A 19617-nucleotide genomic window follows, 5' to 3' on the forward strand; every position below is an offset into this window, starting at 1 on the left:
TGACCTTTTTGTGTCACCACTGCTATGAAATATGTCCATTACTAATACAACAGGACAGTTTTAAACATGTCCTTTGACTGGAAACTTGTTTCGATATATGTTTTGGGTGAATTTTCATAATTTCTCAACATTTCATTCAAGTCAAAATTAACAATTTTTTTCTAATCTTTATCAAGTATTAATCGACAGAAAAACGACAATAGATCAATATTGTTTCTATGAATGACAGCTCTAGTTAAAACATACGTCATACTTGTGTACTTAATTGTTTTTTAGCCAAAAATATTTGTGTTGCCGTGGATAGTTTCACTTAGTATGCATAAATTTTAGTTATATATGAAAGTATATTAGACAGATTGATAAGGTGTATAGCACCAGGATTGATGGCAAAGATAAACTATACATAATAATGCCTGTGTTCAAATCATATCTTGTTTACACTAGGTTTCAATGTCTTGATTTTCAAGTATGAAATAAAAGTGTTCTCAGATTTCACTAGAATGTATACAAAATGAGATATTTCTAAAAAGGTGTATTGTGTAGCCAGTACAAGCAAGTTTCGGGTGGATATAAAAGATGGGTGGAGATCTGGTTGCAGTATGTAGCAGTTTGGATGCACTCATGTATAGATTTTATAATATATGATTAATTCATAATAGATGTTTATATGATGTAGAAGATAGATAATATATGTAAATTCTCTTATGACAGTCAGGAAAAAGAGCTGTGTCCAAAAATGAAAATTAAACTATATATCGGTACATGTATGTCCAAAAATTAAGCTGTAGATTGGTACATGCATAATATACATTTGTATATAAAAAATAGGGGGGCCTATGTATATAAAATTATGCAGTCTGATCAGGCTCTATACTGTTTGTAGCTTCAATATTGAAGTCCATATATGGTACTTTTATATATTACACAATTGTTTGATTTTTGCCTATTTCAGAATGGTGCCTGTGGTGATAACAAACTAAAAGACTCTCCAACCAATACAAAATTTGTTCATTTGGAATTTTCAGGTAAGTTTATGAAAGAATCAAAAACAATAAAAAGGCCAGCATAGATTCTTTTCAATCCAGCATAGGTATTAATCAGTCCAGCATAGTTACTTTAATGGGTGCAGCATAGGTTTTTGTCAATCCAGCATGGGTACTCGTCAATCCAGCATAGGCACATTGCAGTTCAGCATAGGTACTAATGGCTACATCATAGGTTTTTGTCAATCCAGCATAGGTACTTATGGGTCCAGCATTGGTTTTTGTCAATTTAGCATATCCAACATAGGTACTAGAATGGTTCAAGCATATGTACTTATGGGTCCAGCATATGTACTTGTCAATACAGCATAGGTACATATCCGTTCAGCATAGGTACTAATGACTCCAGCATAGGTTTTTGTCAATCCATCATAGGTACTTGTCAGGCCATAGGTGCTTGATGCTCCAGCATATGTACTTGTAAATCCAGCATAGGTACTTGTAGGTACTTGTCAATTCAGCATAGGTACTTGTAGGTACATGTCAATCCAGCATAGGTACTTGTAGGTACTTGTCAATTCAGCATAGGTACTTGTAGGTACTTGTCAATTCAGCATAGGTACTTGTAGGTACTTGTCAATTCAGCATAGGTACTTGTCAGGCCATAGGTGCTTGATGCCCAGCATATGTACTTGTAAATCCAGCATAGGTACTTGTAGGTACTTGTCAATTCAGCATAGGTACTTGTCAGGCCATAGGTGCTTGATGCTCCAGCATATGTACTTGTAAATCCAGCATAGGTACTTGTAGGTACTTGTCAATTCAGCATAGGTACTTGTCAGGCCATAGGTGCTTGATGCTCCAGCATATGTACTTGTAAATCCAGCATAGGTACTTGTAGGTACTTGTCAATTCAGCATAGGTACTTGTAGGTACATGTCCAGCATAGGTACTTGTAGGTACTTGTCAATTCAGCATAGGTACTTGTAGGTACTTGTCAATTCAGCATAGGTACTTGTAGGTACATGTCAATTCAGCATAGGTACTTGTAGGTACATGTCAATTCAGCATAGGTACTTGTAGATACTTGTCAATTCAGCATAGGTACTTGTAGGTACTTGTCAATTCAGCATAGGTACTTGTAGGTACTTGTCAATTCAGCATAGGTACTTGTAGGTACTTGTCAATTCAGCATAGGTACTTGTAGGTACTTGTCAATCCAGCATAGGCCCTTGGTACTGTCCAGCATAGCAGTACTGAGAGGATACAATTAAGCTGCAAACTGTAAAATGAAATTTTGATGAAGACATCTGATGACATTCAATGTGTTTTGTATTTCAAATTACATGCATTTCTTTAAATGTATACAATTTTAGAGTATTGTATAAATTGGGAACGGCTGAGGCCATCTGTTGAACTGAGTGTGACCTGAACATATTTCGTTATATCTTCAGTAGCCTTAAGAAGATGGATTAAATTGCAAGCATTCTTATATTGTGTTAAAGGGGATCACAGCTTACAAGTTGTTTGTCGAGCAAATATTAACACGTCTTATCGTTACTTTAACTAAAACCTCAGAACTACTTTATCTAATCTTAGACCAAAATACGAATGTATTTTTCCCTTTCATAGGAGAACAAAATTGAAAGTTTAATATCAATTAGAGAGGTTTTTGTCAGTCATTATTGAATGAATAAAACACAAATTGGTGTCATTGTTCCTTTGAGTGCTGGCAACCATTCCTACAGATTAGAGCTGTTTCAGGATGTACTAATGTCGTACCTCTTGTGGATTTTTAGTATACCATAAGTTGATAAATTTAGGTAATACTTTTATCTTGTTTTTAATATCCCTCTGATTAACAACATTCAACTCTCCCAATTTAAAGCTGGACAAGTCCTTTGTACAAATCATGAAATATAAAGGGAGTGGATGTTAACAAATCTATAATTAATTATTGTGCCATGAATGAGATTTTCATAATAAGCTCATTAAAATATGCCATATTTCCTCATTTTTATCTTTAATTAATAATATCATTAATAATCATATCCTATTTCCTCATTTTCGTTGTCTTACAAAGTTCAAGTACATGTCAATATAACCAGGAATAGCAACAGAATCTTGTCATTGAACTACTGGCTATTTAAGTCATATTAATGGAGAGAATTATTTAAGGAAGAAAGTTTTACATCTGTTAACAAAACATGGACTTGATATTGAACATGAAGTGGTAAAGTGAGGGTGGATTTTCGAAGGTTAGCGACAGTAAATTTTGTTGCATCACTGGTAAATTAAGAGATTTCACATTTTGTATACCCTGTTAAATAATCATAGGTTACTGATGAGGTACATACCATACACCCTGCCATGTTAATGGTGTGACAGGTATTCTGAACTTTAAATATAATGATATCCTTGTTAAAACTCGTTTTATGACTGCAGTAGCCGTTGTCACGTAAAGTGTTAGTTGAGGTGTATTATTTTTCACATTGATATCAGAGAAATGGTGAAAAAGTGGTCAATATCTGGGCAACTGAACCAAATGGTGTTTACCCCCTTGATTTAAGCAATGATTTAAGTAAGTTACTTAAAATCATTAACTTTAACTAAAGAGGCTAACAGTATCTGGTTCAAGTAAAGATTTAAGTTTTAAAAAGTTTTAAGAACTGGCTTTACATCTAACTTTAGTACATCTTATTTTAGTACATTTCATTTAAGTTCATCTCATTTTAGTGCAGCTCACTTAAGTACATCTTACTTCAGTACATTTTAATTAGTTCATCTCATTTTCGTACATCTTACTTCAGTACAGCTTACTTTAGTTCATCTCATTTTCGTACATCTTACTTCAGTACATTTTACTTAGTTCATCTCATTTTCGTACATCTCACTTCAGTACAGCTTACTTTAGTTCATCTAATTTTCGTACATCTTACTTCAGTACATTTTACTTTAGTTCATCTCATTTTCATACATCTTACTTCAGTACAGCTTACTTTAGTTCATCTCATTTTCGTACTTCTCACTTTAGTTTATTTGTTTGTTTGATTGGGTTTTATGTGACACCAACACTGTATAGGTCATATGGCGACGTTCCAGCTTTACTGGTGGAGGAAGACCTCAGGTGCCCTTCCATGCATTATTTCAGGCAAGAACTTGCACCTTAGTAGAAGCACAGACGTTCCATTAGCTAGCTGGATAGCCTCCTCACATGAAAGAAACCAAAGTCCCTGTTGGGATTTGAACCCACAGGGGTGAGGGGCAAGTGGTTTGAAGAAAAAGACCTTAACCATTCGGCTACAGATGCCCCTTCTAACTTTAGTACATCTTACTTTAGTTTGTCTCTCTTAAGTATATCCCCCTTATTGATTTAAGTTTAGTATATGTAATTAGAAAAAAGGCCATTCTTTTATCTTAGGGTTCATTTAGGACATTTTATAGGTTTTTAATGATAATTAAGTCAGGAATCTGATCACATTTAAACACAAAAAAAATAAAAAAAGAAGCTTAAAGTGAATTGTTAAATGATGCAACATTTGCAGGTTGTCTTTTGTGTAAAGAATTTAAGTAAAACGTAAAAAAAAAAATCTTGTTACACTAAACAAAGCTGACTATTTTAGCCTGTAGCTATAGATTGTGTAACAAAGTGAAAAATGAAACTTCCATTTTTTTTCTTATTATGGAGGATAACTTTCATAGTGCTTGACACGTCTGTGTGATATATGATTTCTTGTTTTTATACTACATTCATTCTTCTGATTTGATGTTTATAATATGATATGAGGTAAAAAGTTTCTATCCTTTGAAAATTTTCCTCATGGAATGCTGTGGAAGAAAGGGTTTTGAATAAGTATGAAAATTATATGTTTTAATGAAGTAATTAGATCTACCCTTTAGGCTGCTGTTGGTTGTAGAATATATTGATGCGACCAGTGCAGACCAAAGATCAAGAGGAAAGTTTGTGCCATCTGATCTTGGTCTGCACTGTTAAGTAATAAATCTTTTAGCCATCTGTTGGTTACGGAATCTTTTCTTGAGACCAGTGCAGACCACAATCTACAGGAAAGTTTGTATCATCTAATTATTATCTGCACTGTAATGTAATTAACTTTTTAGCCAACTTTTGGTTTTGCGACCAGTGCAGACCACAATCTAAAGGAAAGGTTGTGCCGTCTGATCATGGTCTGCACTGTATGTAATCAGCCTTTAGCCTACTTTCGGTTAAATTATCGATTAATGCGACCAGTGTAGATCAAGATCTACAGGAAAGTTGGTGCCATCTGATCATGGTCTGCACTGTTTGCTACTATTCAGTCAGTACATATTTTGAAATTTCCCCCCAAAAATTGATGAATTGTTATGATTAGAAAGTCTTTAAGACATTTACCCTGTTGAGAGGTAAAAGAAGTAATTACAAAGATTTAGTTTCCCTTTTGAAACAAAAACATGATATATAACTATAATGCTCTATGACAGCATGATAACACACATATCCATTACTAGTGAAATGAAACAGGTAAATTTAGCTGTATAACAAACAGGAAAAAGCGTGAGTGTTTTCATGAATTGTTTACGTATTTATGATTTTAATGTGACATTTGAGAAGGAGCAGCATCATGGTTTGAATGACAATTAAAAGTATTTAATTTTGACAACGTAAAGATGATTATAATAAATTTATTTCAGATTTGGAATCCGTGAATTTAAAGAAAGGGATATTTTTCAACCCGGACCCGTATTTGAAGTTGTGTATACAGCCTGGTAAACTGTGTCATCACCAGGACCATCATGTACATGAGCTGCGAACCTCCATAGCCGAAAATACAACATGTCCCACCTGGGGCACTGAGGTAAATGTTTCGTTCCTTTATGTACAACTTGTATATCAGTGATACAGTCTCTTATTGGTGATACAGTCCTTATATAAGTGATACCTTCTATCAGTGATGCAGTCTGTATATCAGTGATACCATCTGTGTATCAGTGAAACAGTCTTTATATCAGTGAGACAGTCGGTATATCTGTGATACAGTCCTTAAATCAGTGATAAAGTCTGAATATCAGTGATACAGTCTGTCTATCAGTGGTACAGTCCATATTTTAGTAATACCATCTGTATATCAGTATTACCATCTGTATATCAGTAATATAGTCCGTATATCAGTGATACAGTGTATATCAGTGATACAGTCTGTATATCAGTGATACAGTCTGTATATCAGTGATACAGTCTGTATATCAGTGATACAGTCTGTATATCAGTGATACAGTCTGTATATCAGTGATACAGTCCATCACCTAAGTGCAGTAACAGGTCAACTCCAGTAAAATTTTATAAGGAGTTATCATGTTATTGCACTAAGGTGACAATTCATGGAACCTGCAAGCTTTATGTGTTTTGGTAGTAGGACTAGTAATGTAATATTGTGAATTCACATGTTGGCATGAAATTTTGTGGTGTTGTCACAAAGAACATTTTCATTGGTCATTTTTGTTGATTTTTGCAAAAAGTTAATTGTGAATGATGTAATGCAAAATACATGTAATTTTGTTGCAGACAAAATGAAATTCTATTGGATCTTAAATTCATGGATTGACCTATTCATGAAAAATCATGAAAAAAATGAGTACACAATGTAAAATAATGATTTTGCAGTATAAAACTTCAACTCTACAAAGTTAATGATTTGTATGGTGTAGTGCCTAAAGTGAGTTTTATTATATGCGATGAAATTTTTTGTCTATCATTTGTAAAATAATAATTTATGTTAACATTCATGCAATATATGAATATGGTATAAGGTATGGTAAGGAATTAATACTGGCTTGTCTGGACTGTAGAGTATGGGTCAAATAAATTTCTGTTTTCCTTCAAAACTTTCCAAGTAGTAAAGCAGTAATAGAATCATAAGATTTTGTGTATTTGATGTATTTGATTGTTTTATTTGATTATTTTACAGGTACTTGATATGGATGTGTTGCCCTCGGATATTATAGAGTTTGAAATTAAAGACAAATTTGCTAAAAGTCGACCAACATTAAGTCGTTTTCTTGGTAAAGCCACAGTGGCGGTACAGAGAATCCTGGATAAAGCAGCGGGAAATGACGGGTAAAAATTTTGTGCTTACTAAATTATTTTTGAGAGGGAAATTAAAGTTTGGTGAAAATTTTCTACCTTTTTTTTTTTGGTGTAAAAGTTTTAAATGTGTTAAATTTATGCAGTTGGTAATATTTTATTTCCGGTGAACCTAGTTTTTATGATTTATGAGACATGTTTGTTTGTATATATGTAATGACAGCAACGATCTGACACTGATGATATAAAGTGATATAAAATGTTGTAAAGGTCAAGGAGCTAGCTACAATATCATGTGAGGCATTACACTAGTGTTTGTGGTATAGTTTACAGTTGGAAAACAAGGCATGTTTAACACAATTTTTTTTTACAAGATTTTGCTATTATATTGTTTGTGATCAAAAAGGCTAAATCCTAGATTAGCCCCCTGGGGTTTAGACCAGTAGTATATATAATATGCTCAATCTATATTTGTGGTATATTACTGTATGGTATATTACTGTATCAAATATAAATTTGATAAACATAATGCTCTATTTCAGGAGATTGCCATTAAATGTAGATTATAATAAATATTATTTTAATTCACACAGGCCTGTTTCCCTGTCACTGGACTTAAGTCGGAGAAATCCAGCTGAGAGTGTTAGTGGAGCCATGAAATTCTCCGTTAGAGTCACAAAATCTCCACTTAGTAAGTTTATTATATAGTCATATGTTACAATAAGTACTTGAACCCATGCATATGTTATTTCTGCAATGCAGTAGTCATTTATTGATACAATATGAAAACAACTGTAATAAATAATATCATAAAAATAAGCATTTTCATTGTTGCAAATTTTGAATCATATCTGATAATTCTTGAGTTGTTATTAAATTGAATTCACACTTCAATTCATTCCATTTATTATGAGTGTTTTGACTAAGTTTCAGTTACTTTGCTGTCCAAGGCTGTCTGAATTTGAAAAAAAACTTCTGATTTATTCACTTTAAAGGAAGGTTCAAGATAAAAGCTCTTATTGTATGAAGAACATATTTCTTAATATTTGAAACTTTAAAAAGGTTTGAGTCAAAGAGAGGTGCTTTAAAGAATAAAGTTTGTTTAACATGCATAGAGAAAATTAATTTTTATGTTTGGAATGTAAGATCTCGTTACTAACTTACAATTTATTTCAGAACCATCTGGGAAGCCAGTGCCAGCGAAGAGGAAACGGCCCAATGATTTACGTCAATCATCCCTGCCAGAGTCGTCCGACTTTGGAGAGACATTTCACTATGCAAACAAGGAACGTTGTTTCACTGATACTGCAATTAGCAGTTTAAATGGCATTTTAGGGAAGGACTCGAGTGAGTCACCAGATTCAGAAAATGCTGCAACACTGTTTCATGAAAGTGAATTACGAATATCCGATGATTTTGACAACTCCCAAGAGGACGAGTTTCTCTCACCAAGTTTTACATCAGTGCCAAATACATTTGGAAATAATAGTGCTGTAGATGTAGTGTCTGGATTTGAAAATGGCTGTGATCATAGGGAAGTGAATAATATAGAGGGATTAATTCCCGCGACATCTGCTGACGTTACCATTCAGTCAGACAATGAAATAGGGGCTGTTGGAGGCTCAGGTGCAAATGTAACAACATGTGGATTTTTAAGTAGTTTAAAGAATGTGTCGGGAACACGGAGTGATGATAGTGCTCTGCCTTCAAGTGCAGATAACTCTGACGGCTCAAACGCAATGGGCTTAGAAATTGTGATAAATAAATGTTCAACATTAACAGATAAACGTGATCTCTCTGACTCATTAGAGATTTTGCCGTCATGTATAGGGCCTACAATTGATAGTTCAAAATCTAGAAGGAATTTTGCTAATCTTGATTTTTCTTCAAATTTGAATTTATTGGATGACAACCTTTCTCACGGTTTTGCTTCAAAGAAAGAAAGGCCTAAATTAGCAGAAGGAATAACGCTTAATTTACCTGATGTAGAAGATGATGTTAGTCAGATGCCCCCTGATTTACCCCCTCGTACATACAAAGCTCCGCCCTTACCTCCCCGACATCGTTCAAATGAGGCTCCGCCTCTTCCACCTAGGAACACTGACAAACATTCATCTGCACAGTCTACAACACATAGTGTCACTACACCAACAAGTCCAGCAAGATCTGTTGAAAGTTTAGACTTTGTTAATTTAGCTCCCCTTGAGCCCCCTCCTTTACCCCCAAGAACATACAGTCCTGTTCATATGGCAGGGGCGGATCGAGGGGACCGAGGGACGGATTCTGGAAGTGGCGGCTCGATGTCGCTGTTGTCAACAGAGGACAGTGATAGCCGGAGTTTTGATAGTATGGAGGCATTTTCCGGTTCACATGAAAGCTTACAGACTGATTCAGCGGAAAGGGAGCGGCGATCTAGTGGCTTAGGTCAAGATGTGATTAAGCGCGAACATAAAAAATTACATAGACTTTCCCAAGGGCGGAATATGAATAGTCTTTCAGGGGGGTTAATTTCATCTCAAACTGGTGTTTTAGGTGCGGATTCTTTAGAAACACAAAGGCCTGTTACTCCACCTACAAGAGAGTGGCGAAGATCTGCTGAAATAATGTCGCTAAATCGTGATGATAGTAACAAAACACCACCACCAATTGTTCATAGACATAAACCTGTTGATAGCCTATTTGACTCGTCATTAACGGAAGGCAGTCACAGTGAAAACTTTGACTCTCCAGTGGAGAGATTAAGATCTTTAAATTTTGCACCAGTAAGTGAGGGCAGTTGTACCCCACCGACCTTAGAGAGGTTACGTAGTAGAGATCAGGAGGACACGCCTCCTCCGGTAGAGAGACATAAACCTATAGAAACCTCACAGTTTTCCGATGAAAGACATAAATTATTAGATTCTCAAAATGCACATAGACCATTGAATTTATCGCATTCTGTTGGTAGACATAGACATGTAGACCCACAGTCCTCTATAATGGATCGTAGTAGAACATTTGACAGGCAGCGGTCTGTAGATAGTATACCTGTTGATAGATTAAGAAATTTAGATCCATTATCAAATACTCAGTTTGATTTTGACATGCCCCCTTCTTTACCACCATTTTTAAACCGACAATCAAGTGAAGTTCCTCAGACTGACACTGTAGTGACTTCGGATTATTCTGGGCAACTTGTGAACAGTGAAGGTCAGAATATTTACAGCCCAGTGCTAGAGCTTCAACCTCCTGTATACTGTAGACAGCGATCAAGGGATACTCCACGAGTCACTGATAGGCAACTATCTACTGATAGTGCAGGAAGTAGTGTTTTTGATAGTCAGAGTACAAAACTTCCCGTACGGCGGTCGTTAAGTCCTGCTGTTCGACGTGTAGTTGACTCATCTATTGCTGAGCCCCAGGGTGCAGCTGGCGGATCACCTGCACTTCCTGTCAGAACATATCCAGGAATTGATTTATCATCCGGGCGCCCAGAGACGCCACCCCGCCCTGGAGCTATAGGCACTGGTCGGGAAGGTACTCCTTCCCCGCCAATTATTCATCCAAGAAACCGAGTGCTTAGTGATGAGGAAAAACAACAAAATAGACAGAATATACATCAGCATTTACAAATGTGGACTCAGAAAAAGAAAGAACGTGCAAATTCCAGTTTTGGTAGCGAAGCTGGTGATATTGATATAGCGTCACCGACATCGGAAACACAGAGTTTAACAAATGGCACCTGTGGCTGGGAGAGATTTGATGATCCAGGCGTAACCATGGATACTTCACAGGCGGAGGTACCGTTACATGTGTCTGGGGCAGAGGGAGGGACACCAGTGGGGCAAAGTGCAATGGCCGTCAGTAGACTGTCACCGACTCCAGCAAGTTCTACTGTCTGGCAACTGAGAAATCTAGGTGAAAATGATCCACCACCTAGTATTGATTCAAGTAAGTTCCAAAAGCTAATTCTGTTTTGTTTGGTCATTGTTTTCTAATTTATGCTTTGACAGTTTCATTTTAATACCTGACAAGTCTGTCTTATTGAGTTGTTAAATGAACTTTTGTTGATAAAAAGAAATTTTACCCATTTATTGCCTTGTTGAGGTATAATGATCGCTGCTTTGTTATCATTTTAGGCAAAAACTTTAAAAACTTTGAATACTTCATAATCTTGACAAAGTGCAGTTGTAAAACAAAGGTCATATTCTGAAAGCTATATTTTTAGATATATAACCCTTTTTAACTTAATTATTTTGTCAATATATATAATTATGTAGAATGATTTGAATACTTATCAAAGGTAACCCACATGAGACTCACATTGATGATTTACGAGGCACAGTTGTTATACAAAGATACTAGATAAAAAGATATTCTGAAAGCTAAATTTTATGAGTAATACCTCTATGCCCAGTTTTAACTTTTTTTGAAATGTTTGTTAAAATTGGGAATTGATTGAAAATTTTGAAAACTATATTGAACACATTTTTGACAAACTTTCATATGGGAAGGCACATTTAAAGGACAAGGGACATTATCAGTATTCTTAGAGTTATGCCCCTTTGTCTCATGGATAATGATTGACAATGATTGTTTAAATACCAATAAATTGAACATTCATCTTAATGTTAAGTAAAGTGCTTAACAGCCATAATCTCCTGAATTCAATTTTTTCAAGTGGCATGAGCACCGTATTCAGTGCTCTTGTTGTTTCCTTTATTTGACCGAATAAATATGAGTGTTAATAAATCATCTGTCTTTATATTTGATAATTATCCCATGATGTGACTTTTGCAAATTCAAAACATCCCTTATGTGCTATATTTTATATTCATGGACTCTGACCTTAATTTCTTTCTGATTTTGTGTCAACAGACAATGTAAATGACATAGTCAGCTTTTTTGAATGTACATATGTATGAATGTATGTGTATGACATTGATTTAAGTAAGTGCAGCCCAGTCTGTCTAGCTTACAAATCATTCCATTTCAACGGGCACCCAAATTTGTCTTAGAAAAAAAAATGCATATTTTTAGGACATGTGACATATAACAAAGAAATATTAAAGTAATTTGATGATTATATGAAAAGCACATTTAACTTTTACTGATATGATCTTGCTTAACATTTGAATTTTGTTTTAGTTGATAGTGCTGGGCCACCCTCTTCACCGTTACCCAAGTTGCCGGCTCGACGAAGGTATCATAGGGTGGAGCCAAATCCGGGCGATGTGCCCCTCCCACCAGGTGGGTATAAGGAAGATTCTGAGTCAACTTATGGTAATCATAGCTGCATTTTAAATTGGTTATACCTGCATTTAATATTGGTTATACCTGCATTTTAAATTTGTTATACCTGCATTTTAAATTGGTTATACTGGCATTTTAAGTTTGAAATTTGTCATACATGCATTTTAAATTGGTTATTCCTGTATTTTAAATTATACATTGGCCAGATTTTAGGACATTTTATAAAAAACCTAATCTGTTTTACACTAACAATCCGATAGCCTCATACATGTAATTGTTGTGTTGAAATAATGTGACATCATTCTTTGTACATTTTGCATATTGAAAATAGGCTGATATATCATAGAGTTTGTAAAATGTTGTGAAGACTGAGTTATACCAGTTTGTTACCATGCATTATGGCATTTTGTTAATATCTATGATTTACTTGTTTTATTTCCATTTAGAAACAATTAGATTATTCATGATTTTATTTCATCTAAAGTGTATTGTTACATTATGAAGATTTATGTGGTACACATATGGACTAGATATTGTTTACATTTAAAGAACATGACATTATAATGAAGGCTGACATTTAGTTGAACATCTCGTGGGAGTACATTCATTATGTTTATACTAGAAAAACTAATAATTTTAATGGTCTAATTAAATCTTTATAAATGTTACTTCATCCTCATTCACAATGTTGACAGGCCCAATTTATTGCATAATTGTTATTTAATGTCATGCTTTTTGATATGTTTTACTTTGGAAAATTTGATATTTGATTAGTTTTAAGGAGTGTCCATGGCTGAGTGATTAAGGTCATTGAGTTCAAACCACTTGCCCTTTACCCCTTTGATTTTTGGTTCTTTGGATTCTTTCATGTGAAGAAGCTGTACAGCTAGCTCACTAAACGTTGGTGGTTTTACTCAGGTGCCTGTTTGTGCCTGAAATAATGCATGGAAGGGCACTGAGGTCTTCCTCCATCAGTATAACTGGAAAATCGTCATATGACCTATACTGTGTTGGTGCGACATAAAATCCAACAATAAAAAAAAACAAAACAAAAAAACATGACAAGAATATTATGTTGGTTTTATCAGGTTGGGAAGCCAGGGTTGACTCGCATCATCGGGTGTTTTATATCGACCATGTTAATCGTACAACAACCTGGGAAAAACCTCAAAGTGGACAACGTTCTATACATCGGCGACCAACAATTAGTTCTCAGCAACGTCAGCAAATGGACCGACGGTACCAGAGTATACGCCGCACTATACGACAGCGACAAGAACCAGAACCTGCCAGTAACTCGGCTGAAAGCACTTCATCAGGTATCAGTTTACTACTTGATTTAGACCTCGCTAAATTCTTAAAAATTAACATCTAAACTACTTCTCTTGCAAGTAGAATTGCTCTTCTATTAGGGGACATATTTTGTGTAAGATACTTTATCCTTCCTTTAATATATGGAACGTCAGTGATGGCAAACTTAAAATCACTTGCCCCTTACTTATCTTGCAACTTTAAGGAACTTTGGATTCTTCTGTGTGAGGAAGTTATCCAGTTACTATACAAAAGGCTGGTGGTTCTACTCAGGTGCCTGCTTGTGCCAGGAATAATGCATTAAGGGGCACATGAGTAAATCTGGAAAATTTGCCATATGATTTTTAGCTCACCTGTCACAAAGTGACAGGGTGAGCTTTTGTGATCGCTTTTCGTCCGGCGTCCGTCCGTCGTCCGTCCGTCCGTCGTCCGTCCGTAAACTTTTACTTTAAATGACATCTCCTCATAAACCACTAAGCCAATTTCATCCAAACTTCACAGGAATGTTCCTTTGGTGGTCACCTTTAAAAATTGTTCAAAGAATTTAATTCCATGCAGAACTCTGGTTGCCATGGCAGGCTGTCCAGCGTCCCTAAAATTCCTAAAAAATCCTACTTTTTTTCAGTTTGGCTAAAATTCCTAAAAAAATGAAAAATTCAAAGGGAATTCCTAAAAAAGCCCTATTTTTTCACTTAAATTCCTATTTTTTTTATCTTTGTGATAAACATATTGCGAAACAACCATATTTCAATCATAACCTAATTTCGAACACAGTCTGACTAAATTGCATAATGTCACATGTTGTATTTACTTCAACTCCTGCAGAAATGCCATACTTGATTAATTGTCAGATGTTTAGTGTATTCAGAAAAAATAATAAGAAACTGTTTGTTTTAAATGGTCCAACTTTGACTATATCAAAAGAGTCACCTGTTTAAAATTGTGATACAAAAATTTCCATGGAAGTTACATTTTTATTGGCTACAGAGTTTTACCTCAGTCTAAGGTGTATTTAAAGCAACTATTTACATGATGAACCACTAAATTGCATCAAACTTTATTTAGGGGTCCTTCATTAATAAAATCTTAATTGTAATCAAGTTATTTTCAAGTGATGACTGTAGAACAGATCTTTTGTAAGTGATACCAGCTGGCAGATGTAGACAAGTTTCCATAATAGCTAATTATAATGTGAGTAGGGTAAACTGGCAGTAATGATTTGATGCCTTAACCATTTTGCTAACCCAATAAGCGTACTAGTCTTAAGAAGTGACACCTTCAGCTGCCCTTTTTGTACACATTAACATGTACTGAACATATGTTCTAACATATTGTGTAAGTTTTTTACAATTTGGAAAAAAAACTGTTGAAAATCATTGAAAAAACTGACACTGTTGTGAAATTTTCTACAATTTTTAGTAGCCTGATTAATCTTGAACAAATTCTTTATAGGTGTATACCCTGGTGTTTGAATTTAAGTTTAATTATTCCTTGAAATGACTTGAGTGGGTCATATCGTTTTTACTGTCTTTTAAGAAAGATCAAGACTGGTGGAAAATCTACCAACCTTAAAATGAATAAATTTTGATAAGAAATGCATTTATAGCTAAAATAAATCTAAAGCATAATTTCTCCAGGCCCTTCCATTTATTATTGGCTAATCAAAGCTTAGCTAATTGAATATTGGTTGTTCCGGGATTCTTATAACTTTGAAAATTTTTTCATTGTAGGTATGTTTTTAATGTAATTTTTTCAGCTCTTTTTTAAAGGCAGTTGACCAGTGAATCCATTATTTCACTGGTGACTATGGAACACTGGTAACACCTTTGCTATAACCAAACTAGAGCATTATTTGTGAGTTACTTTTGTGTTAAATATGCAAAGTTGAGCCCATATCATGGTCTTTTGAGGCCATTATTTAGTTATAAAATTCCAAATTTTAGCCCTAAAATTTCTTATATTTACCCTAAAATTCCTAATTTTAGCCCTAAAATTTCTTAAGAATTGCCCTAAAATTTGCCCTAATTTTTTGTCAGAAGGTGCTGGACAGCCTGCCATGGCAACCGAAAGAAAAAACTTTAAATATCTTCTTTTAAAAAACCATAAGAGCTAGAGCTTAGATATTTGGCATGAAACATCTTCTAGTGAGTGTCTACCAAGTTTGTTCAAATAAAAGCCCTGGGGTCAAAATTGGCCCCGCCCCGGGGGGGGTCATTGATTTTCCCTATAAACATATAGTAAAAACTTAAAAAATCTTCTTTTAAAGAACCAAGAGAGCTACAGCTAAGATATTTAGCATGAAACATGTTCTAATGGGTGTCTACCAAGTTTGTTCAAATAAAAGCCCTGGGGTCAAAATTGGCCCCGCCCCGGGGGGTCATTGATTTTCCCTATATGCATATAGTAAAAACTTAAAAAATCTTCTTTTAAAGAACTCAAAGAGCTATGGCTAAGATATTTAGCATCAAACATGTTCTAATAGGTGTCTACCAAGTTTGTTCAAATAAAAGCCCTGGGGTCAAAATTGGCCCCGCCCCAGGGGGGTCATTGATTTTCCCTATATGCATATAGTAAAAACTTAAAAAATCTTCTTTTAAAGAACCAAAAGAGTTAAAGCTAATATATTTAGCATGAAACATGTTCTAATAAGTGTCTACCAAGTTTTGTTCAAATAAAAGCCCTGGAGTCAAAATTGGCCCCGCCCCAGGGGGGTCATTGATTTTCCCTATATGCATATAGTAAAACTTAAAAAAATCTTCTTTTAAAGAACCAAAAGAGCTAGAGCTAAGATTTTTAGCATGAAACATGTTCTAATAGGTGTCTACCAAGTTTGTTCAAATAAAAAGCCCTGGGGTCAAAATTGGCCCCGCCCCAGGGGGGTCATTGATTTTCCCTATATGCATATAGTAAAAAACTTAAAAAATCTTCTTTTAAAGAACCAAAAGAGTTAAAGCTAAGATATTTAGCATGAAACATGTTCTAATAAGTGTCTACCAAGTTTGTTCAAATAAAAAGCCCTGGGGGTCTAAATTGGCCCGCCCCGGGGGATCATTGATTTTCCCTATATGCATATAGTAAAAAACTTAAAAAATCTTCTTTTAAAGAACTCAAAGAGCTATGGCTAAGATATTTAGCATCAAACATGTTCCAATAGGTGTCTACCAAGTTTGTTCAAATAAAAGCCCTGGGGTCAAAACTGGCACCGCCCCGGGGGTCATTGATTTTCCTTATATGTGTATAGCAAAAACTTAAAAAATCTTCTTTGAAAAAACCCAAATAGCTAGAGTTAAGATATTAAGCATGAAACATCTTTTAGTGAGTGTCTACAAAGTTTGTTCAAATAAAAGACCTGGGGTCAAAATTGGCCCCGCCCCGGGGGTCATTGATTTTCTTTATATGTGTATAGCAAAAACTTAAAAATCTTCTTTGAAAAAACCCAAATAGCTAGAGTTTAGATATTAAGCATGAAACATCTTCTAGTAAGTGTCTACAAAGTTTGTTCAAATAAAGGCCCTGGGGTCAAAACTGGCCCGGCCCCAGGGGTGTCATTGTTTTTAACTATATGTGTATACATGTAGTAAAAACTTAAAAAAAGTCTTCTTTCAATAAAGCCCAATGAGCTAGAGCTTAGATGTTTAGCATGAAACATCTTCTTATGGGTGTCTACTGAGTTTGCGCAAATAAAAGCCCTTGGGTTAAATTGGCCCTGCAACGGTGGGGGGGGGGCTATATACAGGTGAGCGACCTCAGGGCCATCATGGCCCTCTTGTTACAGTGTCTGTGTGAAAGTGTTCTAACAAAACAGACAAAAAACTTTAATTTGTAAACACTGTTCTTTAATGAATGACATGTCCTTTTTTGAAATTAATCTTTTATGCATTGTTAGTTTAGGACTAGTTGTTTGTCAGGTACAATATAATTATGTAAACAAGTAAGGCGGTAGATTTTCCTCTATGATAAATTTTAATCAACACAAGAAAAAAAAAGAAGACCAATGGGACTTAACTTGTCCTTATTGCTGCCTGAAATATTTAGTGCACCTGAAACTTTTTACAAAATGAGTGGTATCATGAAATTTATAACTTCAATCATTTTAGGTACAAGTGATGGAAGTCCGCAGACCTCGGCACAGACTGTGATAGCAGCACCAGTAACGATGATGGCCACATCAGAGAATCGGGGAACGTACCGTCAACCGGCAGTCAAATTTCTCATGCGACCAGATTTCTTCCCACTTCTCCAGGCAAATGAAAATGGAATGATGGAATATAACAGGAACCAGACCCTCAAACACATGATCAACAAAATACGCAAAGATCCGGCTAATTTTGAAAGGTAGGGGAGACAACTTCATTTTTCTGATGAAAATATCTACTTATGAAAATGCCTTTTATTTTAAGAATGATAACTAAAAGCATACATGCCATAATGTCTTTGACATGTGAAACTGTCTTAGAAATGAGTAAACTATCACAGAGATAATTTTCATCCGGGTAAATATCAAAATCTGAAATAACCTTATTTGCAGCAAGAATGTTATGCTATCTTATTTAATTATTCTAAAAGACAAATGTCTGAAATTTTGCTCTAGACAGTGTAAGAATTGTAAAAAATATATGGCCCCTTTCAACTAACAATTAATTGAAATAGTTTAGAACAATTAAAAGATTAGTTCATTATTGATTATTAAGTCCACAATGACTTGCTGTGCAAAGTTGTCAACAAGGATATTTGAAAATTTGCCCCCATTTGTTAAAGATGACTACACTTTCAAAATATATGAGGGTGCAAATGACTGCCACATCAAAATAAAGGGTAAATGTGTGCTGGAAGGGGTGGGGCAATGTGCAGTGGAGTACAAATGTCAAAGGGGCAATGTATAATTGGTATAACATGGCTAGAGATATAAAATGTGACCTCTTCAACTTAAAAAGTAAACAGAAAGTAAACGCTATTTCTTAAGGCTGTATAACAAAACAGTACCCTGACAGTCCTGATAATAGCAGAAAATTTTACCAGATATTTTCATTGTTTACAGGTATCAGCATAATCGTGATCTGGTAGCGTTCCTCAATTTGTTTGCTGATATGACCAAAGAATTACCTGAAGGCTGGGAGATGAAGTTTGATAAAACCAACTCTAAAGTGAGTTCAAAATAAAATTTATTTATATGAATCTGGTAAAGCAATTTACTGTTAACAATCTGGTAAAACAATTAATTTTATGGAAAAGAAAATTGATGCAACACTCTCTTTGTCGGTATCATAATATCGTGTAAAAGTTTTCACTTCTGTGAAGATATATTGATATAATTTTTATACCATAGATGGAATACAAATTCTGACTGGTTAAAAATATAACAGAATCCCACTAAATATGCAAAAGTAACCAATGAAATTCTGTGACACATAATCAAATGGATTGCAGAGCTAGTTTTGTCATGCTACCTTGAGAGGTTGTGCAGGAAATGGTGTAAGATGTAGACAACATCAATTTAGGTTGCACAATGTAAATTAAAGGTGACTGTACCAAATGATCAGTCTAGGATACAAGATTGTCAGATATTTAATGATTTTGACATTGTCTTTATTTCAGCCATTTTTCATAGATCATCATTTGAAGGGTACAACATTTATAGATCCTCGACTTCCAGCAGATGTTCCGCCAGTAAATCCAGACTTTCTACACACATCATTGATACGTGTACGACATAGGTCAGGTGGCCAGGAACACTCACCTACACGCAGTGAAGCTGTATGTATGATGGCTGTAACTTTCATGTTTAACTGTATTTTTATCTTTGATACATTAATAATTAATTTTCATAATATTTCTTGATGTGTTTTTTCATCCATGCTTCAATTATGTCTTTGGTGTTATCTGCATAAATTCATATTTGTATGTAAAATCTTACAAAATTAATATGGCAGTGAACTTTATCAATACTAATGGCTAATTAGTGGAAACTGTCTTGTACATTTAAAGAGACATTTTCTTTTTTGGGACAGAGAT

The 19617-nt window shown here is 34.9% G+C and overlaps 1 protein-coding gene across 4 annotated transcripts in view; it reads left to right on the forward strand.

Annotated features, from left to right (window-relative positions):
* Positions 1–19617, forward strand: part of LOC132751670 (E3 ubiquitin-protein ligase HECW2-like) — a 60375-nt gene that overhangs the window by 31491 nt on the left and 9267 nt on the right. For 3 of the 4 annotated variants that reach the window (XM_060741883.1, XM_060741886.1, XM_060741885.1), the window contains 10 exons: positions 953–1025; positions 5673–5836; positions 6947–7095; positions 7656–7753; positions 8239–10992; positions 12190–12324; positions 13383–13613; positions 17703–17940; positions 18644–18749; positions 19201–19359. In XM_060741883.1, coding sequence (XP_060597866.1) covers positions 953–1025; positions 5673–5836; positions 6947–7095; positions 7656–7753; positions 8239–10992; positions 12190–12324; positions 13383–13613; positions 17703–17940; positions 18644–18749; positions 19201–19359 — 4107 coding nt within the window. The remainder of the gene's footprint in view (positions 1–952; positions 1026–5672; positions 5837–6946; positions 7096–7655; positions 7754–8238; positions 10993–12189; positions 12325–13382; positions 13614–17702; positions 17941–18643; positions 18750–19200; positions 19360–19617) is intronic. The other variant, XM_060741884.1, reaches the window with a different exon arrangement.

Source organism: Ruditapes philippinarum, unplaced genomic scaffold (assembly GCF_026571515.1).
Source record: "Ruditapes philippinarum isolate M1 unplaced genomic scaffold, ASM2657151v2 ctg759_1_1_1_1, whole genome shotgun sequence".
NCBI classification, from domain to species: Eukaryota; Metazoa; Mollusca; class Bivalvia; order Venerida; family Veneridae; genus Ruditapes; species Ruditapes philippinarum.